The sequence below is a fragment of the Phacochoerus africanus genome, chromosome 3 (genome assembly GCF_016906955.1).
Source record: "Phacochoerus africanus isolate WHEZ1 chromosome 3, ROS_Pafr_v1, whole genome shotgun sequence".
Taxonomy (NCBI): Eukaryota; Metazoa; Chordata; class Mammalia; order Artiodactyla; family Suidae; genus Phacochoerus; species Phacochoerus africanus.
Genome location: NC_062546.1, coordinates 179,888,076 through 179,913,245, shown reverse-complemented (window position 1 = coordinate 179,913,245; position 25,170 = coordinate 179,888,076). Strand labels below are relative to the sequence as shown.

The 25,170-nt window shown below is 35.9% G+C and overlaps 1 protein-coding gene across 1 annotated transcript in view; it reads left to right on the top strand.

Moving 5' to 3' along the window:
• ERBB4 (erb-b2 receptor tyrosine kinase 4) overlaps positions 1–25,170 on the top strand; it is a 1,133,324-nt gene that overhangs the window by 769,173 nt on the left and 338,981 nt on the right. The window contains exon 5 of the mRNA XM_047773400.1: positions 22,604–22,669. Coding sequence (XP_047629356.1) covers positions 22,604–22,669 — 66 coding nt within the window. The remainder of the gene's footprint in view (positions 1–22,603; positions 22,670–25,170) is intronic.

The following is a 25,170-nucleotide window of genomic DNA, read 5'->3' as shown; positions in this document are numbered from 1 at the left end:
GGAGGGAGAGCAACAGCACATGCACTAGGCCCCCTGATGCCTTTAGCCCACACAAGAGGTGCCTGGACACTGGAAGCCTGCACAAGAAGCGCCCAATCTCCCATAAATGAGCAAGAGGCTTCTCAACACCTGCAGCCTGTGCCAGAGCCTCCCGGTCCCCTGTAGACTAGTACACAGCTTCTCATGGTGTGCAGTCTGCACCAGAGCTGCCGGGTCCCCTGTAGACTAGCAAGTGGCTTCTCGATGCTTGTGGTCTGCACCAGAGCCACCTTGCCCTCTGGGAGCCCACAGGCAATCACATGCTCTGGTACAGGGAGTTTCCTATGGTGCTCCACCCTTCCTCCTCTTGCCATCCCCAACAATGGCACCTTGCTTCTCCTGTGGATCTGAATCTTCTTCCAGGTTCCCTCTGCCGTGGCATTCCCCTCCCCACCCGTGGTGCACTGCACCTTAGCCCTTAGGCTGTCTCCACATCACCAACCCCAGTCTTCTAAGGTAACTGACCTCCAGAGACTAAGTCTCAGCACCCGGCCCCCCCAGAGCCTCAAAGGCTCCGGTGTGCAGGCGGGTGGTTCAGATGATCTGTGCATCTCTCACTCTGCTTTGCCATTCTCAGTTCAGTTGCTGTGCTTTTCTCTGCTGATCTTTCCATCAGTTAGGTGGCTTCCCAGGATGTGGGTTCCTTTTCTCCTTCACAGCTTCCTCTCAGGAATGCTGGTCCAATCCTGATTCCTTTTCTCTCTCTCTCTCTCTTTTTTTTTTCTTTTGTTCTACCCAGTTGTGTTTCTTGCCCTTTTTGGAGGATTAAGTTCTTCTACCAGCATTCAGTTGATGTTCTGTGTCAGTTGCTTTTCATGTAGATGTTTTTTTTTTTATGTGTTTGTGGGAGAAGGTGAGTGTGACCTCTTACTCCTTCTCCATCTTGCTTTGCCCTGTTTATCCATTCTAAATGTAATTGTTTTTATCTACTAACCCCAAACTCCCAGACCATCCCACTCCCCCCCCCCATGCCGCTTGGGAACTATCAGTCTATTCTCCATTTATATGGGTCTGTTTTTGTTTTGGAGCTAAGTTCATTTGTGCCATATTTTAGATTCCACGTGTAAGTAATGTCATATGGTATTTGTCTTTCTGACTTACTTCAGGAGTTATTATTTAATGAGTACATTGTTTTAGTTTTAAAGATGAAAAGAGTTATGGGGATGGAGGGTGGTGATAGTTGCACAACAATATGCATGCATTTACAACAATATGAATATACAGATTTATTTATCTGTATACATAAAAACAGTTAAGATAGTAAATTTTATGTTGTGCATATTTTCCCACAGTGAAGATATTTAAAAATATAATGCAAAGAACAGTAATTTAATAATGTAAAGGGACTATCAGTAAGAGACCTCTGGTGATCTTCCTCATTTTTTATTCCATTTTTTTTCCACAACTGAAAAAAAGTACCCCTATATAAAGTCGTGAGTTGTCCTGCTATAAGAGGATTTACAAATAAGTCTAAGCCTGGACGAATTAGGTATAGGGGTTGAAATGCTAGGTTGATAAAAACCAACATAAATTTCCACAAAGTTTAAGAGACTTATCCAAACCAAATAAAATTTTAGATGGATTTAAATATCAAGTACTTTATTAATGAAAAAGAGATTTACAGAGTATACTAGAGTTGATTTTTTGTTTTGTTTTTGCCCTCAGTTTATCTTATTTTTAGCAATTCAATGAATTTGTATTATATTTATAGTTGTACAACCATCATCCTCACAACCCAATTTTATTTGATTTTTTAAAAACATAAAACCCTGTTTGTATATTGGTAACAATGTAAGATTGAATGAAAATTGTATTGAATCCATTCAGTATTACCCTCTTCTATTTTTTCTCTAATTTGTTTACTCTATAATAGGTTAAAAGTGATTATGCATATGTTTGTATCCTGTTCTGCAGCCATCATTCATAGATTCCCTTACCATTCATGTTTATTCCCCTTTATTAATGTAAACAGTTTTGTGAAACTCAATTGCACAGTTAAGTAGAATTTAAAAAGCTTACATTTTCTTACTCTTCTCTAATTTCTCAATACTTAGAGAAAGCTAAGAAAATGAAAATGATGTATTCAGGTTTCAGCTTCCATAACAATGGCAAGGAAGATGTATTAGATGTTCCTTCTCTCTCCTATTGGCTCCCCCTCACTATGCCACTTTTATTTTGAATTTTGGTGCAGAAGTAGGGGAGAGGCTGCTGGTACTTTGGAGGATTGGGGCAGAGAGGCTGGCATCCCTACAGGGAGCTGGGGAAAGATGAATAAGGAGATCAAGCTGCTAACCCACTTAGCAATCTTTCAAACCTAGATTGTCACAGGCAGCCCTATGCAACTTTTATTTAATTCTTTTCTGCCTAGCAAGAACAAATTATGTTCTATTTAGAGGTGATTCTTTTGGCAATTGTAGGTGCTCTTTCAAAGCAGGGAAGAAAAAAACGTAAAGGAAATTATGCAGTGACATTTCTCTTAAAATTCTCCTTTAAGTGTAAGAGAAATGTATAAAAGAAAAAAAATGATTAAAAAATGGATAAAGAAAAAGTCATCTCAAAATTAGGTGTCCTGCTCAGCCACTTTTTTTCCCTCTTATCTCCTCACACTGTATTAAACTAAGATTTTGACCTGGGTAGATTTTTCAAAAATATTTTCTGTAGAATCAGTTAAAACTCTGTAGTCAAGAAGCGGAATATCCCATTAAAAGAGTGACCTATATGCCCAAGTACTAGTTACTTTGTTAATAATTAGGTATCGCTAGTTATTGTGTGCCAAAATGCATTTTTCAGAAGAAATAAATTTGCTTTACCAGAAAAAAATGCAATGATAAATTTGAGAGAGTAAAATGTTGGCAGGTCAACACTTCATTTCTAAATTTTATTTAGTTATGTCCTTTTAAATATCAAACATTTTATTGAAAAAATTTGCTGTGTATTTTTAGTGAAATCATTGAATGAATATCTAAGGGTCCTTACAGTTGTGTGATTGACAGAGGTCTGCTTGTTGCCAGAGAAAGGTAAATTGATAGCATGCAGTTTTGTAACGTTCTTATGAAATAATAAATTATTTATATTAATCCATACAGTAGGCCCAAACATTTTATCTGAGACAAGGAAAAAAATTGCTTCATCAATGGTAACTTAATTTAGAGCAAAAGTTACTTTAAAAATATTTGAATGGTAAATTATATATAGAGAAAAATTAGATATTATTGTTCTTTCTCTCCCTCTCCTTTTCCTACCTACTAAAATTTTTACCTAATCCTATTCCAGACCAAAGCCCCCTGCTTCTTCATTCTCTTTGTATAATTATTCTTCTACTTCTTTGCTTCAAAGAGTAGACTGAGCTCAAGCTCTGGGTTTCTTCATGTGTTTGAATCTTAACTCCAAGAGTTTATTTATAATTTCTTCAGAAGCACACTTACTTAGCTCCTTTATCCTTCATTTTGCTCACATGAGAATTAATTGAGATAATAAATGAAAATGTTTAAAACAATGCCTACCACATAGTAAATGCTCAATAAATGTTAGTTATCCTAAAGCTGGGGATTGTGTTCAGCTTTCCCTTAGCTTCTCATCACCATTTATAATAAATATTCCCATGATTCTGTCGTGATGGAAAGTGAGATGGGGAAGGACATCATTTTTAATGTACTTCACCTTCTTCTGTGGTACCTTCCACCCTGCTCACTGAGGTCATCTGCTAAATACTGCTCATTCCTCAGGTACATCAATGTTTTTAGCAACTGACACCAAATCGTCTTTTAACTCCATGCAAACCTTTCCTTAGGTGACTTTAAATAAGTGTGTGTTAATGATCTCAATCAACACCTTTGCCTAATGGTTTCTTGGCCTCCTAAAAATCCAGTTAACTTCCTCTTTTGGTTCTAATCCTATTAAAAAACAAAAAAACACAAACAAAAAACAGACTATTTAACAGACATAGTTAAAGTTTGTTTTCTCATATGTGTTTTAATCTGTTTTGTACACTCTGCCCTCCTTTGTCATACGTGACTCTTCCATTCTTGTACCTGTTAACATAAACTAGATTCTTGATTATATTGGTTGATAATGGATAATCTGGAACCTATATTTCTGTGCTCCAATCTCAGGCCTGTTTCAGGCCTACCACTTCCTGTATGTTTTTGGGCAAGTTTTTAAACCTCTCAGGCCTCAGCTCCCTCATTTGAAGTATTTTCCTTCTAAGCGTGGCATGAGAAATAAGTAGCTTAGAACAATGCCTGATGCATAATAAAATTGCATAATAGCTAAACTATGACTAACTCTTTAATATGCTAGCTGATAAGGACTTTGCAAAGAAAAAAAATAGATATGTTTGCAGTAGTTTGCAAATCATTTTCTTTTTTTTTTCTGTAAATAATAACAATTTCCAGATCTATCTGGTAGTGCATTAACAAGAAACTCCATTGAAATATCTTGTTGATGGAATCCTATTTTTAAAATATATTATAAACCCATTAATCTTCAATTGTAGTTCTTGCGTGTGAACTTCAAAGGAAAATTAATGAAAACATTTTACACCAGGACATTTTAGGCTTATTACTTACTATAATGCCTTTTGGGTCACTTTCTTATAACCTTCATCAATTTTAAAATCACATTTTCATTCCTTAGGCTTACAGTGGCATTTTAGAAATGGCCTATTTGTTAACGTGGTTGTTTTGATTTTGAGTGTGAAGACTTGGAGGAGGAAAATATATATGTGTATAAAAACAGCCAAGTCCCTTTGACAGATGAAAGAATGACAGGAACATATGATGAGATTTTGGCTGTTATACCTCCAAAGAGTTTGTTTAATATAGCACCATGGATCTACCTAATTTTTTCCCAATTTGTTACCCATTTTTCTTTGTTATCTGCCTCAGTGATGTCTCATCTTCTCAACTGATTGCTATAGGCTAGCAATCTATAACAAAACCTAAGTCTCAATCTCAGATATAAGAAAAAAAAGGGAGGCTGCAAGATTAATGACCTTAGCCATAATTATAAAGTCTCAAACCATAGACATTATAAAACCTTTCAAAATTTACTCAGGGTTGAAAAAGCTGGGTTATCACTATAAGTGTGAAGATATTGTTCTCTTAGTAAAGAAAAGGTTGAGTTATTTGATCTGGGTAGCCCACCGCGTTTTGAGTACTGTTAGGAACTGTGGAAAAGAAATTGTTTCTTCCCTTATGGAGCTTGTAATAATTTCATCCATTTCAGTTTTCTCATGATAATACCTATTTCTTGCTAATTCATAGATGTTCTTGGAGCTGTCAAGTAGAAGCCAGATGAAAACAGTCTGCTCTTAGAGACCATGCCACACATACATATTGGTAATTTCATAGTGCTCATGGTGAAATAGTACCAGTGCTTTGCTTCTCAAGTAATGTCTACTCTGACAGGATAAAAATGACAAATGTGGGACTATTTGAGGTCTTCCTTTTCTACCTGCTCAAACATTCTGTGTCTGCCAGCCTGATCTTTCCAGTGCAGTAGACCAAACAGTCCCTCACACTTTGAGACACACACACACACACACACGCAAAGTCTTCCTGGAATGTTGCATTGCATACTTAGGATATAAGTACAATGTGTAATTTTTAGAAATGAACAGAGAATCATTTAACCAGAGAGCTGGATGGAATAAAAAGTATTTAGGGAGAATGGCTAAGTCAATCAATGACATAATGATACCATGGGGGAGAGTTGAAAGTTTGGTGATGGGAGAAGGCAGGAGGAGAGAGAGAAAGAGCTTGGGAGATGGGGCTGTAGTGAATGAGAGACTTCAGAGAGTGAAAATTGAAAACAGACTTAGAATTGTTGCCATGGGCAATGCTTTAGATCCCATATAATGCTTTTTGAGAGGAGTAAAGTTCTTCCATGTGAATTTTGGCTGTTGAACTATGCTTTTCAAATGTGACACCATTTGCAAACTGAACATATGGATGATTATGGTTCCCCAGGGATGCATTAACACTCCTGCCTAGCAAACTCACATATGAGCGTTATAGAATGGGCAAAGACCCCAGCATTAATGACATCCAACTCTGCGGTAATCCAAAGTATCATGCTACCATGGGTTTCTCTTTCTTTTTGTCATGTGCCTTGAAATATTCTCTGCCCCCTCTTCCTGCCTTCATGTAACTAAGCTGAAATATTCAAGAATGTGATATTCCAGTAGCAGAGTGAGATTTCCCTGGATTGGGTTATTTGTAACATTCCTGCAGAGACTCTGGCTACTCAAACTTTGCAGAAGCATGCAGAGACCTCTGAAACTCTCTGTTCCTGTCTGCCAAACCTGTCAAAATTCCTAAGATGTCACACCCCACCCCCTTTCCTGTAATTTGACTGTTGTACCTTACTGATCATTTCAACTCTGTCTGCATAAACACATCTGTCTCCGGATAACTTCAATTGTCCATCATATCACCTCTGCTGTCTCCACCTCTTTGTCTCTCTTTGTCATTCTGCATACTTTATATACAACATAGCGAGGGAAGAAAAAGGGACTTATCATTGACTAATGCTTATAACATGCCACATACTTTACATAGGTTATTCCACTTAATTACTCCTAACATAAATAGGAAGTATCATCATCTAATTTTATAAATGAAGGAAGTCACCTCTTATGTACAGTTTGTTGCCTAAGCTTCCATCAATTGTGAATAACAAAAACTGAAAGCAGATTAAAGTGATTTCAAGGCCGATGTTTTCTGCATTTAACAACATAAATATGATCACTTAAATCAGTAAATGGCAGTATTGTAAATTGTGTATGCAATATATTTATGAAAAATAATATTTTTGAGTATTTTTTATCTTTTCTAACCACAGGCTATAATTTCCTATTATAATTACAACTGCCAATTTCTAAAATGTGTTTATATTTCATAGACACTTATTTTAGCCCCATTTACAGTTGAATTTTAATAAACACATAATAGAATCAAAGTAAATGTCAATTAATTTAAAAAATGGGCAAGAACAAAAACTTCTTTTTTTCTTGTCTTTTTGCCATTTCTGGGGCTGTTCCAGTGACATATGGAGGTTCCCAGGCTAGGGGTCGAATCAGAGCTGTAACCACTGGCCTATGCCAGAGCCACAGCAACGCGGGGTCCAAGCCGCTTGAGGCGCATCTGCGAACTACACCACAGCTCACAGCAACGCCGGATCCTTAACCCACTTAGCAAGGCCAGGGATCGAACCCACAACCTCATGGTTCCTAGTCGGATTCGTTAACCACTGAGCCACGACGGGAACTCCAAGAATAAAAATTTTTGACAAACAAACATTCTATGTATTAAGAAGTGCAGATATACTCTAAAGGAATTATTCTCTTCTTCCACTTAAATTATTGCTTTTTTTTAACTTATAAATAGAGCAAATAATACTTACAATGTGTAAGTTAAATGAAATACTATATATTAAGCACTTAATTTACTAGTGAGAGTATAGAAAGTGCTCAATAAATGGTAGATGATGTGGTGAGGTTGATGTGGACGATGATGTATAGATTGGATTATGGAACACAGTTTAAGCCTTCATGTACAAGATAAACACTTAAATACAGAATTTCTTGTAGTTCCTATTGTGGCTTAGTGCTTAACAAGCCCCACTAGCATCCATGAGGACACGGGTTTGATCCCTTGCCTCTCTTCGCGGGTTAAGGATCTGGCGTTACCATGAGCTGTGGTATAGATTACAGACGTGGCTCGGATCCTGCTGTTGCTGTGGCATAGGCCAGGGGCTACAGCTCCAATTGGATCCCTAGCCTGGGAACCCCCATAGGCCACAGATGTGGCCTGAAAAATACAAAAAAGCACAAAAATAAAAATAAATAAATAAATCATTCTCTTTCTGACTTACTTCACTTAGTATGAGAGTGTCTAGTTCCATCCATGTTGCTGCAAATGACATTATTTTTGTTGATTTTTATAGCTGAGTAGTATTCTATTGTGTATATGTATACCATATCTTCTTAATCCAATCATATATGTTGATGGACGTTTAGGTTGTTTCCATGTCTTGGCTGTTGTGAATAGTGCTGCAATGAACATGTGGGTGCATATGTCTCTAAGACAGTTTTGTCTGGATATATGCCCAAGAGAGGAATCACTGGGTCATATTGTAGTTCTATATTTAGTTTTCTGAGGTACTTCCTTACTCTTTGCCATAGTGATTGTACCAACTTCTGTTCCCACCAACGGCACAGGAGAGTTCCCTTTTCTCCACAACCCCTCCAGCATTTGTTATTTGTGGACTTATTAATGATGGCCATTCTGACTGGTGTGAAGTGGTATATTGTGGTAGTCTTGGTTTGCATTTCTTTAATAACCAGTGATGTTGAACATTTTTTCATGTACTTGTTGGCCATCTGTATATCTTTGGAGAAATGGCTAGGCAGATCTTTTCCCATTTTTTAATTGGGTTGTTGGCTTTTTTGCTGTTGAGTTGTATACATTTTTTTGTATATTTTAGAGATTAAGCCCTTGTTAGTTGCATCATTTGAAATTATTTTCTCCCATTCTGGAAGTTGTCTTTTTGTTGTCTTTTATGATTTCCTTTGCCGTGCAAAAGCTTGTCAGTTTGATTAGGTCCCATTGGTTTATTTTTGCTTTTATTTCTGTTGCTTTGAGAGACTGACCTGAGAAAACATTTGTAAGGTTGATATCAGAGAATGTTTTGCCTATGTTTCTTCTAGGAGTTTGATGATGTCTTGTCTTATATTTAAATCTTTCAGCCATTTTGAGTTTATTTTTGTGCATGGTGTGAGGGTGCATTCCAGTTTCACTGATTTACATGTGGCTGTCTAGTTTTCCCAGCACCACTTGTTTTTCTTTCCATTCTATATTCTTGCCTCCTTTGTTAAAGATTAATTGACCATAGGTATCTGAGTTTATTTCTGGTTTCTCTATTCTGTTCCACTGGTCTGTATGTCTGTTTTGGTACCAGTACCACACTGTCTTGATTACTGTGGCTCTGTAATATTTCCTGAAGCCTGGGAGAGTTATGCCTCCTGCTTGGTTTTTGTTCCTTAGTATTTCTTTGGCAATTCTGGGTCTTTTATGGTTCCATATAAATTTTTGGATTGCATTTTCTAGGTCTGTGAAAAATATCATGGGTAATTTGATAGGGATTGCATTGAATCTGTAGATTAGTTTGGATAGTATGGCCATTTTTATGATATTAATTTTTCCAACCCAGGAGCATGAAATATCTTTCCATTCCTTTGAATCCTCTTTAATTTCCTTGATTAATTTTTTATATTTCTCAGCATATAAGTCTTTCACCTCCTTGGTCAGGTTTATTCCCAGGTATTTAATTTTTTGTGGTGTGATTTTAAAAGGTACTCTATTTTTGTATTCCTTTTCTAATATTTCATTGTTAGTGTACAGAAATGCAACCGATTTCTGAATGTTAATCTTATATCCTGCAACTTTGCTAAATTCGTTGTCCAGTTTGAGTAGTTTTTGTGTTGAGTCCTTAGGGCTTTCTATATACAGTATCATGTCTTCTGAATACAGTGACAGTTTTACCTCTTCTCTTCCAATTTGGATATCTTTTATTTCTTTTGTTTGTCTGATTGCTGTGGCTAGGAGTTCTAGTACTATGTTGAATTTCAGTGGTGAGAGTGGGCATCGTTGTCTTGTTCCAGATTTTAGCAGGAATGCTTTCAGCTTCTCTCCACTTCTGGGTTTCTCAGAAATGGCTTTTATGACATTAAGGTATGTTCCCTCTATACCCACTTTGGTAAGAGTTCTGATCATGAATGGATGTTGGACTTTGTCAAATGCTATTTCTGCATCTACTGAGATGATCATGTGGCTTTTGACTTTTCTTTTGTTAATGTAATGTATGATGCTGATTGATTTGCATATGTTGAACTATCTTTGTGAACCTGGGATGAATCCCCCTTGCTTATGGTGTATGATCTTTTTTATGTGTTGTTTGATTAGGTTGGCTAAAATTTTATTGAGAATTTTTGCATCTATATTCATCTAAGATATTGGCTCATTATTTTCTTTTTTGATAGTATCTTTGGTTTTGCTATTAGGGTGATGGTGGCTTCATAGAATGTCTTTGGGAGTGTTCCTTTTTCTTCAACATTTTGGAAAAGTTTAAGGAGGATGGGAATAAGTTCCTCTTTGTATGTTGGGTAGAGTTCCCCTGTGAAGCCATCTTGTCCTGGACTTTTGTTTGTCGGGAGTATTTTTGTTACACATTCAGTTTCATATCTAGTGATTGGTCCCTTCAGTTGATCTAGTTCTTCTTGATTCAGTTTTGGAAGGCTGTAAGTCTCTAGATATTTCTTCTAGGTTATAAAATGTGTTGGCATATAATTGTTCATAGTATTCTCTTATGGTTTTTTGTATTCGTGCAGTATCCATTGTGATTTCTCCTTTTTCATTTATTATTTTGCTTACTTCATTTTTTTCCTTTCCTCTTCTTGGTGAGTCTGACCAGAGGTTTGTCAATATTTTTTACCTTTTCAAAGAACAAGCTTTTGGTTTTATTTATTTTTTTCTATTTTTTTTAATTTCTATTTTATTGATTTCCTCTCCGATCTTTATGATTTCCTTCCTTTTACTGACTTTAGATTTTGTTTGTTCTTCTTTTCCTAATTCATTTAGGTGGTTGGGTTAAGTTGTCGATTTGAGATTTTTCTTCTTTTTTTAGGAAGGCCTATATCACTATGAATTTCTCTCTAAGTACTGCTTTTGTGGCATCCCATAGATTTTTGAATGGTTGTGTCTTGTGTCATATGTCTCGAGGTATTTTTTAATTCCTTTTTGATTTCCTCATTGACCCATTGGTTTTTGAGTACCATGTTGTTTAGTCTCCATGTAGTCTTTTTTTTCTCATTTCTTTCCTGTGGTTGATTTCTAGATTCATGCTATTGTGTTTAGAGAAGATGCTTGAAATAATTTCTATACTCTTATATTTGTTGATGTTAGTTTTGTATTGCAGTATGTGTTCAATCCTTGTGAATGTTCCATGTGAACTTGAAAAAAATGTGTATTCTGTTATTTTTGGATGTAATGTCCTGAAAATGTCAATGAAGTCTAATTTTCTACTGAGCCTTTGGCAGTGGCAGCAGCAGGGCTGGTATGTTCCCAGAGGTGTGAGAGCAACAATGGGTGGTGCTTTGTTACAGTGCCCTCTTTTTTGCCAACATCTGAGGTGACTGGGGCTGCAGGTAGAGCCTGTTCATAGACCCCTAGTGGTGGCAGGCCATGCCTCCCTCTAGTTTCTAAGATGACTGCTGTGATTTTTCCCTGCTGCCTGTAGATCATGCAAAAGGCACCACTTCATGTTTAGCCCCCCACTGCCCTTAGACCATACCAGAAGTGCCCAGCCACCCATAGCCTGCACAGGTAGTGCCCAGTCTCCATAGCCTGACCAAATGGCCTCTCACTAACCGTAGCCTGAGCAGAGGTGCTCCACCCTCTGAGAGCCTGAGCATTCACAGGGAGATTCCTATGGTGGTCCACCCCTCCTCCTCGCCTCTCACTCTCCCCAACAATGGTGTCTTGCTTCTTCTATGGTCCCAGACCTCCTTCCAGGTTCCTTGCCTATGCTGTTCCACTCCCTAGCCCCTCAGGTTGTCCGCACACAGCCAACCCTAGTTCTCTCCCTGGAACTGACCTCTGGAGCCTGAGTATTAGTGCCCAGCCCCTGCCTGAATATCTTGGGCTGTGGTGTCCAGGGCAGTGGTTTGGATGACCTGTGCCTCTCTCACTGTGTTTTGCCCTCCTTAGTCCAGCTGCTGTGCTATTCTCAGCAACTTTGAGCTTCCTCCATCTTGGCTGATCTCCCCTTTGGTTAGGTGGCTTCCCAGGGTATGGGTTCCTTTTATCTTTCAAATCTCTCTCTCAGGAATGCTAGTCCCATCCTGATTCCTTTTCTCATTCTCTCTCTCTCTCTCTCTTTTTTCTCTCTCTTTTGTTCTACACAGTTATACAGAGGGTTTCTTGCCCTTTTTGGAGGTTTAAGTTCTCCCAGTGTTCAATAGATGTTCTGTGGAAATCATTCTACATGTAGATGTGCTTTTATATGTGTTTGTGTGAGATGGTGAGGGCCACGTCTTACTCCTCTGCCATCTTGATCCTTCTTCCCCAGATTTATTTATTTATTTATTTATTTATTTATTTATTCATTCATTCATTGCTTTTCAGGGCTGCAACTACGGCATATGTTGGTTCCCAGGCTAGGGGTCAAATTGGAGCTACAGCTGCTGGCCTATGCCACAGCTGCAGCAACACCGGATCTGAGCCCCATCTGTGATCTACACCACAGCTCATGGCAACACCAGATCCATAACCCACTGATTGAGGCCAAGGATTGCACCTTAATCCTTATGGTTCCTAGTTGGATTTGTTTCTGCTGCTCCACAATGTGAACTCCCATAATTTTTTAAAAAATAACAAAGTTGGAGGAGTTGACTTACCTGACTGAAGGATGACACGGGCAATAACAGGGTGAGAAGTGAAATTCTCATCACATGCCAGATCACGTCTGTGTATGTGTATATATATCTGTTAATAGTTCCATGAAATACTGATTTAGAACCACAAATGCAGGAATTCACATTGATCCTCTTAAATTTCTCGTTTTTACCTTTGGCTTATTTTACCTCCCAAGCACTTTTAAAATTTGAACTCTTGTCCTGTGTATGAGCAGTCATTCTCTGTCCATCATTTTCAGAATTTATAAGCATATTTCATTGTTTTATCCAATTTAGTGTTCAAGAGGTCAACTATGATACATATGCACAGAGGCATTTGACACAGTGACAGAACATCTATCTAGGCCTGCCAGGACATTCATCCTTTTATCAAATGTTCTGATACATATGCCAGTTATCTGCAAATCCACACAACTTTACCAGATCCCATCAATATTTTCCAGAAGTATATAAATAAAGACATCATCAAGTTATTTATGATTTCAAAATCATCCCTCCATAAGCTATAAATCTTATTTAAAATATGACATGAAATTAGTAACATTTTATTAATATATAGTTTCATATAAAAATATGTATTAATCACCTACATCTCCTATATTCCATAAAGCAAAAAGGTTAGTTGAATTATAGCATATCTGTATGATGGGAGATAAATCCACCAAAACATAACATTTACTTAATATCAATTGAAAATATATGGGATTGAATATAAAAAGAAAATAGCAGGTTACAAAATTCCATAAAGTATTAATTTAAAATATATATCTATATTTCAAAAAATAAAAAATACCAAAAATGTGAAGTTTATGAACGATATTTATTTCTTCATTTATATTTTTTCTGCATTTTATAACATCTCTAATTTGAACATGTCTTAGAAGTAAAATCTAGCAAATCCATCTGGAATAGTGTGGGTAAGAGAAGACTTTACCAAGAAGTGGCATCTAAGAAAAGCAGGTAAACAATTGAACCATTTGACTACAATTTATCAGAGAAACAGAGGTCCAGGGAGGAAAAGCAGAAGGACCCTAAGTGGATAAACCACTTTGTATGACCTAGAAATAGCAAGAATCAGATTGAGAAGAGTGATCGAGGAGAGAAATAGTGAAAGTAAGGCTATGGATGCATGGAGGAGGGAACTAAATATTCCAGGCCCTTGGAAGGAATGGTCTTTAGATTGTACTTTAAATGAGATGGGAAGTTATTGGCATTTGTCTTGGTCTGACTAAGAACATCACACTGACTAATACATTGAGAAGAAACTGTAAGGGATCCAGGTGGAAACTAGGATACCAGTCAGAAGATTATTGCATTAACATAAGCAAAAGGTGGTAATGGTTAGCAGTGTGGGTGGTTGGAAATGACTGGCACTAGACATTTAGGGTTACCTGGGTAGGCTAATGATTTCGGATCTGGGATGTGAGAGAAAAAAATTTGATGAGAATGAATTCAAACATGAGCTTCTGGAAAGATTGTGCTGCCCTTGACTGAGGTGGGGAAGGCTTTATAGGAATAATTTTTTAGTGGTGTGGTAAGATCATTTGAAAATAAATTTCAGATATGTAAATATTTAAATGCTTAGAAATCATGCAGGTATAAGTCTTTTATAAACAGTTGGGTGCATGATCTGAGATGGACATATACATTTTGGACAGTGTCTGTTAGGGTTATATGAGGTTTGACTGAGTTAATATATATGAAATTCTTAGCATATTTCTGAAATGGCCACCACATAAGGCTGAATAGGTTGCGCACTACCAACCTTCAAGGGAGTATCATCAGGGTAGACTCTACTCTGAAAGATGCTCTGGGGTGTTTCTGATGGCTCTGGCTGGTTCATGATAAGTGCTCATAAACCTACCTCTTCATATTACTGTCGCCAATTGCAAACAGCAGACACATCTATATAAGTCTGGTTGTAAGTTTCCTCAATTTATTCAGACCTCTTATTTATTGTTTGTAAATACATTTGACATTGATTAGAACTAAATCTGTTCCTCAGTAGGTGGAATTTCTATATTCTACTCTGTGCTCACAGCTATGAACAGTGATAATTAATGCTTTCTAATTGCTTGATTTAAAAGAAATGTTTGACAGTATCTAATATGAAAGCTTCCAGTTTGAATCATCTTGTGTTATTATTAGTATGACTTTTCCAAAAGCATTTGGCTCTTTTGCTATTGTTCTCTTTAAAGTTTGTCTCTGTTAGTTATAGTAGGCTACAGGAGTTTAAAGACACACTGGAGAAAGTATAGAAATGTACTGAATAGTAATATCATAGACAGCATTGTATCAGATCTTTATATCCAATGACAAATAAAATTCCTTTAGTATGTCTATTCATTCATTTTGACATAACATGTATTAGATTACTTCCAAGTATCAATCACACTTGTGATCCCATGAAGGTATGGATGGAAATAATATGTAACAATCTTAAGCTCTAAATAGGTTATCATCACATTTCTTGTTGACACTGAAATTTGTGTAGAACTGGCCTGCCTAGTTGAATCTATAGTTAGAAACATCTAAACTCAACATACTAATAGAGTAACTGGTTGCTTTTATGTATGGCTTACGAAGTTTTGAAAAATGAAACTCGGAGTTCCTGTTGTGGCTCAGTGGTAATCTACCCAACTAGTATCCATGAGGATGCAGATTCAAACCTTGGCCTTGCTCACTGAGTTAAAGGATCAAGTGTTGCTGTGAGTTGTGGTGTAAGTCTCAGACGTGGCTTGGATCTTGCTTTGCTGTGATTGTGGTATAGGCTGGCAGCTACAGCACGGATTCGACCCTAGGAAGTATGACCCTAAACAAACAAACAAACAAACAAAAAGAAAGAAAGAAAAGAAAAATTAATCCTGTGTAGGTTTTCCACCCCACCTTATCCAGCCTTCTATCTGTACTTGCAGTTTCTGCTGTTATCATATCTACTCTGGATTGATTTGTGTTACAGAAGGCCTCAGAAAAAAATGGAAATTTGCTAGGTAGACTAAGTAATTTCGTATTCTTTGCACAATTCAGTGTGCCACAGAATGAACTGGTCAGTCTATCAGCTATTTGTAAGTGTATTTGATGTGGTGGATATTGTGTGCTCTGACAGTCACAGATCAGTTGTTGAGCCTTTGAGAAAAGAGTGGATAGAAGTGCTGAGGACTAAACTTGATATATTTCACCCTTCTATCCAAAATTAATCTTGGTCACATGAGTGTGTACACTTCTCTCAATCCTTTGGCTATAAATTGCTTGAATGAATAACATGATGCTACTTATGGAAAAACTAAGTTTAATGAAGTTGACATTACTTTTTTTTTTCTTTTTCAAGATAGTGATTACTTAAAACATTTTAAACTACTAACTCCTGATTTAATTTACAGCTAGATGAAAAATTCCACTCATATAAATATTTAATTTTTAACTTTGTCTCTCTAATTAGTGAAAATACCTTCTCCTCTTTTCTATTTTCTGATTAGCACAATGTATAAGAGTTAAAGTTTCCATTCAATAATTAATTTTCAAATCATAGACAAGATGGGAAAGATTGAATGAGACTAGAAGAAAATGTATAGTCAATTTACAGAAAATATGAGGATGAATAAACACATGACAATGAGAACTATCACATAAGTACAAAGGAGTATTAACATCTGTTAAAAACAGAGGTATTCCACATTACATTAATATCATTAAAGCCTACTAATATATCATTTCCTAGAATCATATTGTGACTTTACTATCATAAGGGTGATTTATAATAATTTGAATATGAAAATAAAAGCTAAGTATTTTCTAGGACTCTTGAGGGAAGGGAAATGAAACTGGATGAAAATATATTTACATGTCAAGGAGTAAACACTGAGAAGTGAGAAACTAATAGATTTTTATACTGTGTAAGTCTGTGTCTTTTGTACCTAAGCATCTGATCAGATCTAATTGTCACAAAATATAGCCATGATATTAATAGATTTTGGACTATTCCATGCCAAACCATTTTTTTTTTTTGGTTTGGTTGGTTTGGTTTTTGTTTTATTCATGTTTTAGAGTTTTACTGAAGTATAGTTGATTTACAAAATTGTGATAATCTCTGCTATATAACAAAGCGATTCAGTTATATACGTCTCCATTCTTTTTCGGATTCTTTTCCCATATAGGTTATCACAGAATATTGGGTAGAGCTCCATGTGCTAAACAAAAGGTCCTCATTGACCATGAATTCTGTATACAATAGTGTGGATATACCAATCCCAAACCCCCAGTTCCACCCCCCATTCCCCACCACAACTTGTTCCCTTCGGTAACCATATGTGTGTTTTCAAAGTCTCAGAGCCTGTTTTTGTCTAAACCATTTTTTCTTATATATGCTTTGTTGTCTTGGAAACATTGTCATCGGAATCCCTGGGATTGCTTTTTAAAACTATGGATTTCCGTACCTCATCCCAGACTGTAAAATCATTACTTTTCACAAGCTATTCAAGTGTTAGCACTAAATTCTGGGACACATACACAGAAACTCTCTTCTACTTGCAGGTTAAACCATATCATTTCAAAGCTCAAAAATCTTGAACAACACCCTAATACTTATACAGAATAAATTCCAGCCAAGACACTTCAAGTCACACTTCACCAGCACCTTCCTATGCAAATTTCTTAAGGGTCCATAAAGCTTTCACTATGACCCTAAAGAGTTGAGCTCATCTGCACCTCTGTGTCATTGCTTAGGTTCATCATTTAGCCTGGAACTCTTCTTCCTTCTGTTTCTCCACTGAGTGAATGACACCTTCAAGCCTGACTGGAATGCCCACCTCCTCTGAGGAGCCTTTTTCGAATGTTTTTTTCTCCACTTTATGAGTGTCAATAGTTCAGCAAATATTATGATTATCATAATTAGTGGCCTATATCTCTGCCTATTTCTCGTTCCTTGAAAGCTCCTTGAGGGCAGAATACCAACGCACTCATCTTTTTATCCTCTGGCCAAGATTAGGAACTGTTTTAGTGTAGACTTTAAATAAATGTTCCACTTCCCTTTTTTGAAATATATGGTCATGAAAAAGATACTGTTCCCTCATTCTTTCCCCAGTAAATGTAGTGTTAAGAGGTTAAGAATGCCAGTTTTTAAAAGAACTGAAAGAATCCAAGGATATAACTGTATCACCTTTAGCTAGAAGCAGTTCGAAGATATAATCTTTTATGGTTGCCAGTGACTTCATATTTTGTAACTCTTCAACTGTCCTGCCATATTACTTGCAGAAAGCAGTGCAGAGGTATGTATTAAATCCCATCTCTGCTGTCAGGCAGTCCCACAAACAAGCAAAATTTCTAGCATGAATTTATGACACTTAAAATTATCAAAGTGGCTCAGGGACTCTAGCTCCTAAAAAAATAATACAAAAGATACATTTTTAGTAACATCTGCGGGACAAGCATAAAAAATGAACCTAGCTATATTTGCAAACTTCTATGATGAATTATGCACTGTCAAAGCAGAGGTGATTGCCTGTGAATTGAAATAATTCTGATGTGCAGCAATCAGCACTTATTTTTTTAAAAATTAGTTGAAGTGACAGAAATATTTATTTAAATTTCTATTTCACTTCTTTGGGTGAGAATGACAGGAGGTAGAAATATTAATTTAAATAACTACGCTATCATGAAGCTGAATGGAAGTTTCAGATTCTTATTTTTAAGTGGCATGGTTTTTCAGACAGTTTTAAACAATTACCACGTTAAATGATGGAAAAGAATGATGTAATAGGTGGAAACATGGAAATAAGCAGATTTGGACAGTATTGGCAGTATCAGTATTCTAAGTTTTCTTCCACTGACATAAGCTAAGATCTGACTAATTCTTCTTTTTCCTGTCCTCACTTAAAAAACAAGCTACGAGTTCCTGTCATGGCCCAGCAGAAACAAATCTGACTAGGAACCATGAGGTTGCCAGTTCCATCCCTGGCCTTGCTCAGTGGGTTAAGGATCCGACATTGCTGTGAACTGTGGCATAGGTCATAGATGCCACTCGGATCTGGTGTTGCTGTGACTCTGGCATAGGTTGGCAGCTGTAGCTCCGACTGGACCCCTAGCCTGGGAACCTCCATAAGCCATTTTGTCCCTAGAAAGACAAAGTAAATAAATAAATAAATAAATAAACTAAAAAAAAATGCTACTAGAGAAGTAGTTTATAAAACTTATTCACAGTAAAATATTATTGACATATACATTCTCCTTGTCTCATGAAATCAAACCGCCTGAAATACTGCACACTTGAGCACAGAGGGCAGAAAGAAAGCTCCCAGTAAGATATTGAGCAATAGTTAAAGTATTTCTCTTTCTGCTAGGAGACAACCGAGGAACCCTTCAGAGGCCATGTTTATCCACTCTAGTGAAGTACTCTGGGCTGATCTCATTTTGGATGTCACATAGATAAATCATGAATAAGGAATGTGGTGAGCTTCAGAACTACCAGGCATTACATTGGAACTGGTCCAGATCATCCTGGCTTTGTCCCATGCTTCTTTCCTGAGCTAGAGAACTGTTGAAAATTCAGATTTATTGGTTTCTTTCTTTAAATCTATAGGGGTGAACTTTATATAGAGAGTAGTCAAAACTTTTTCCTTTCATAATAATGCTGTATTAATTATGAATTCTACTAAAATAGTAACCATGCCTGTTGCAGTTTAACTCTAATACGAACATAGTTTCTGACACACAGATGCAGACAGTACTCAAGAAATACTTACGTATAGATCGATGGAAGGAAAGTAGGAAGAAATGTCTGTAGATTTTTTTTTCCCAATTCTCGATAGATAATTTCTAAGGAAACCCTTTTGTGTAGCAGAAATGCTGTGAAGAAAAAGCTAAAAATAGATTTTAAACTATGAGACATAATTGTCCATCACAGGACACTACCCAATTGTCTGTAAGAATCAAACCAAGCTTGCAGGCGTAAAAGTGTAGCAAAGGCATTAATTCATTAATATCAGAATTCCTGGTGTGGCACAGTGGGTTAAGAATCTGATTGTAGCAGTCCAGTTCCTGCAGAGGCATGGGTTCCAGCCCCAGAGGATCCAGTGTTGCCACAGCTGCAGTGCAGTTCACAGTTGTGTCTCAGGTTCAATCCCTGGCCTGGGAACTTCCACGTTACCTAGCTATGTGGCTCTTGTCATGATACTCTGGCAAGAATCATAAAATTTCCAGTAATATTTCTTTTTATATCAGATATGGGAGCAGGTCTTGAGATGATAAAGTGAAACTACAAGAATAAGAAGTTTAAAAATATGTAATTCAAGTAAAGTCATCATTGAAAGTGTTAAAATGTCTAATGTTAGTCATTTTTTTTAAACAGCTATTTGACCACAGTAAATAAAGCTAAATGTTTTATTAGGCCCAAACACAATTAGAGAAGTCATAGATTAAATGGTGGATCATCCTCTGCTTCAGATTATCTTCAATTAACAGACCACTTAATGGGTCAATTTAAAGGATTTTAACACACCTAAAGAAATACATTATCATTAGCTACTTTCTCATGAAAAGTTTGTACTCAGAAAAAAAAGTTTTCACTGCTTGTCATTTTGTCTCACAGTCCTTTCTAATTTCCGCTGGTATAAATCAATTAAGATTTATTAGCTTTATACAAAAGAACTCCAGTAGGTTTTCAATAATAATTATCATTATCACTGATTAAAGTTATATTGTTCAGGCCAGATGGAGTCCTCTTCCTGTCAGCTAGAATGAGCTTGCATTATGTAGTTATAATGTGTTTGGATCTAAATAAACAGATGGCAGAGTGACAGGATATTATACACTAGTGATGTCAGCAGCAGTGCTTCACAAACAGAATTGCTTTAAATAAACTCCATTGTGCCCAGGATTCTGATACTTTTTAAGAGGGTGACTGGGGTTGCACTTAAGTGTTATATTAACTTGGAAAGAGTACTGTTCACTTGCAGAAAAGTATACCATTAGGATTGTCTGAGGTTCAGTTTGAGAAACCATGTCTGCGGAATCTGTTCCTTGTGAAAACATATAACATATAGGTTCACTCAAGCAGTCTTATGAGAAGAGAGGAAAGAGAGAGAGAAAAAATATACTGTCCAAATTTTAAGAACTTCCAAAAGGAAGAGTTAAAATCTGTGGGTAAAGAGAAGATGAAAACATTTGATATAACCTTATTCCATGTTTTTGGCATTTGCAACAGCCATATGGACACAAGTAGAGATTCTCATTCTAAAAGAAGTGAGAAAGAGACAGGAAAACATCATATGTAGAAAATTTATATGTAGAGGCTAAAATGTGGCATGAATGATCCGATCTACAAAACAGAAACAGATCACAGACGTGGAGAACAGACTTGTGTTTGCCGGGGAGAGGTGGGAGGGAGTGGGATGGACCAGGAGTTTGGGGTAGTAGACACAAATTATTACAATTAGAATGAATAAGTAATGGAATAAGTAATGGAATAAGTAATGGGATTAGAACTATGTCCAATCACTTGGGTTAGAACATGATGGAATATAGTATGAAAAAAAAGTACATATATTTATGACTGGGTCACTTTGCTGTACAGCAGAGATGGAAGCAACATTGTAAATACTTTAATAAAAATTTTTAAAACAAAAATAAACATCTTGAATAAGCACATAGTCATTCACAATTCATATGAGAAAATTAACAGAGAAGTTTTAATAAGAAGTGTGTTTGAGAAAAACTCATCTCTGATAGATTTTCATATCTACTTTTTTTTTTTCTAAAATGAAACCAATTCCATACCTGTGTATTCAAAAAAAGTGGAGTAAACCAATGGAGTTCTGAAGCAAACTTCAAAGAAAGTTGTCATGCATGATTTCTTCTAGCTAATATTTTTTGTTGAGTTTGTAGGGAATTTCTGAGGCAAATATCCATAGTAGTATAGTCCTTAAAATGAGGATGACACTATAGGAGATAAAGGCTGATATTTGCAAATGAAGGTAGTATCAATAAAAATTTTAGCAGATGATTTCAAATAATTGAAATTGAGTTTTCTAAAAAAAATCAAGTTGTTTTAAATGCTTCAAAAATTATCTAAAGATGTTGATTTGCAATTGGCCCCTCTACGCAGAGGACAAGGAGAGACAAAAGAAAGAGGCAGACCATTCCAGATTAGTAGGTGACAGGTGTAATAAGCAAGAGAATTTATGTATAAGACTTGTCTTAGGCAGCTAAAGATGAGTGGATATTAGTGCTCACCTGCTAGAATCTTAAATTTGGTATAGAGTTCTTAACTGGGTTCAGTCACTTATTCAGTCCAGATGGTCTCAACGACACCTTTCTCTCTCAAGACCATGTGCTTGAAATGGTTGCTAGTATGGTTACAGTTGTAGGGATATACATTTCAAGGACAGGGAGGACTGAGGGGCTTCTAACAGTTTAATTCAGCTCACAGGTCTATGGGCAGTCACAACGTCTTGATGACCTCCTCCATTCTATTGGAAATATAACCAATATTTTATTGTAACTATAAGTGGAATATGACCTTTAAAAATTGTGAGTCATTGTGCTGTATACCTGAAACTTATATAATAATTTTACATTAGTTATACATCAATGAATTTTTTTAGACACGATATACCTTTGATCAAAAAATAAATTATGTAATAAACTCTTTTTTGATGGTTTATCATGATTGTAATATATTCTCCTTTTTATAAATTTAATTTACTTTTAAATGTTGGTTTATTCCTTAATATTTATTGATATCAGTAAACCATGAACTTTTGAATTTATGTCAAGTAGAATAGATCCATAGAATAAAAATAGTCAATAATTAAATTTGAAACATTTCAAGTAAATATTTACTTTTGACTATCTAGGACAATGTAAATTTATGTATCTCCTTATAAAATGATGAGGGGATTTTGAATATCAAGAGGTTGTATTTTAGCTTCATATGTATTTGACATTCAGGTCTTGCTACTTAAGTAAATGAGCTATGTTTAAACTCTAGTCTGACATAAAAGTCCTCATAAAGGAGTAAGAATATTTCCTTTGAAGAGTTAACTCCTAGTCAGAGTGAATGATTATAAGGTACATGTGCTTTTTCCTGTTCTATAGGTGGACGTTGCCATAAGTCCTGTACTGGCCGATGCTGGGGACCCACAGAAAATCATTGCCAAACTTGTAAGTGTTCATAAGTTAAAAAGCATGGGCTTGATATGGTCAAGTAAATTTAATAATTCATGTTTTTAACACTTCTGGTTATCAGAGGTATGAAAACAAGCCTTTACCTCCTGGTAGATTTGCTTCTATCTAAATGAACAGCCTAATTGCATTGCTTTAACAAGAAATATAATGTGTAGTTGCTTCTTATATTTCTTTGTGGTTTCTAGATTAATGATATCAACACAGATGTGTTGATATTAGCTATGACATCAGAGTCTGTTCATCAGAAGAAGTAGGAAATCCAAATTTATGCAAAATGACAATTAACTGAATTTCAAATTAACTGTATATCTCAGTACTTTGCCCAAATAGTTACATCACTGTTCATTTACTGGAGAAGGAATAAAGGAAAAGGGTACTTTGTACTCACTCTGTTCTAGGCACAGAGATGTAAACTATGTCGTTTATGAATATAGATTCACTATTAAAGCACAATGTATCTTGCCCTTAGTGTATATTTTTTCTTATCTTAGCCATGAAAGTACTATGAGGGATGATCATCACTGCTAAGACATTTAGAAACAAAGTATAAAAAGGTAAAGACAAATATCTAATGTTTTCAGCATTCTTAAATTCATATGATGCTTAAACCAGCACTGAACATCACTAATCTTAAGGATAAATGTTTTCTTTAAAAAGAAAAAACAAAATGCTCTATATAAATGGTAGACTTTTCTTCCTGCTGTAATAACAACAGCTGAAATAATAAATGGAAAAATGTGTAGTGGCTATTTGAAATGTATTTCTTTTTTTACCATAGAAGACACATAGAAAATATTATTAAAAATTTGAACATACAAATATTAGATATTGTGGAAATTTGTTATACTGTTGCATGAATGTGTAGACCTAAACTGACTTATTTAATAGAAACAATGTTTTATGGCAGCAATGTTTTGACAAGAATTTTAAGTAGGATTCTAAAGTAAGATGAGATTACTGTATGAAATACATTCACTGTGATATTGGAGACAATGTTTTAATAGCATCCTGCAACCGGCAAGGAATGAGCCTAAATCTACCTCTCTCCCAAACAAAGAATAATTATTCATCTCACAATGTTAATACTACTGAAGGTTAAGAAATCTTGTAATAGATAATGACCCAGGCTAGGCCAATCAGATTCTCTCCCTAAAAGATTTGAACTTGGGATCCAGAGGTGCTAGTTACACTACCTTAGAAAATTGAACTTGAATGGAGATTAAACATAATTGATGTTTCCATTTTTGATCCATGTGTACTAATGCTAAGCAGAAATAACTAGTCTTACATGACACAGAAGGATAAATCAGTCATGCAGAGACAAAGAAGAATTGGAGAGAGAGTAACAGTTTTTGAAGAGTTTTTAACCTCCTTGTTCTCTGGTCTTCCTGAGGGCCAGCTGCACCACTTTCTTTAGGGGTCTTAAGAAACACAGTGTTCTGGTACATATTAACTAGTTTTGTTACTTGCCACCAAGTGAGGGTGGGAGTCTTGACTAAGAAAATCATCAAGCCATAATAGCTCATATTATCAAGTCATCATCCATGAAGTTATTTAATTCACCTAATTTTCCACGATAGAAATTATGTTTACTATAATAACTTAAAATTTGCTTAATGTTGCTGTGTCTACCCCACAGAGTCTATCAAATTTAAATTCGATAAACATTTACTTGTATCTGGTATGTGCAAGTCCAAATTTTAGAAGTCTTCACGTGCATACATCTTCATGGCTTATATTTCCATCTTAAAATTTATTTTTATAGTATTCCTGTTAGTTAAAAGGAAGTTATTATTAACCTCATTTCATAACTGGGGAAATGTAAGCTGAGGAAATGATTAAGGGAGTTGTTAAATTTATAGAGCTAATACCTGGGATTTCAACCTAAGTGTTCTCACCTAAGGATAACAGGATTTCTTGTACACCATATTGCATAGTAGTTTCATGGGCAAAGACACAGGATTTATAATCAGCCAGATGATACAAATCCCAGTTGTTTCCACTTTCTATCATGAGAAAGTGATTTAATGTTTCTGAACCTCAGGTACGATAGCTATAAAATGGAGATATCACCCTAACCTCAGAAGGTTGCTATTTTGGAATCAATACAGTATTGATTCCAAAATAGCAATACAAATTCAATCAATAAAATCAATACAAATTCAATACAGTAATGTGGTTGAAATGCTTAAATATGTTTTGGCATATACTAAGGCCCTAATAAATAATAGCTAATATTATAATAAACTAAAGGAGACACTGTTAGAAACTTAATCCATCTTAAATCTGAGGTAGTAGGAGGGACTGGGAGTTCAAAGTTAGTAGATGCAAACTCAGTAGATGTATTTGGAATGGATAAGCAAGGATATTCTGCTTTATGAGCAAAGGGACTATACTTGATCACTTTGAATGGAACATGATGCAGGGTAATATAAAAAAAGAATATATGTATGTGTAGATAGATAGATAGATAGATA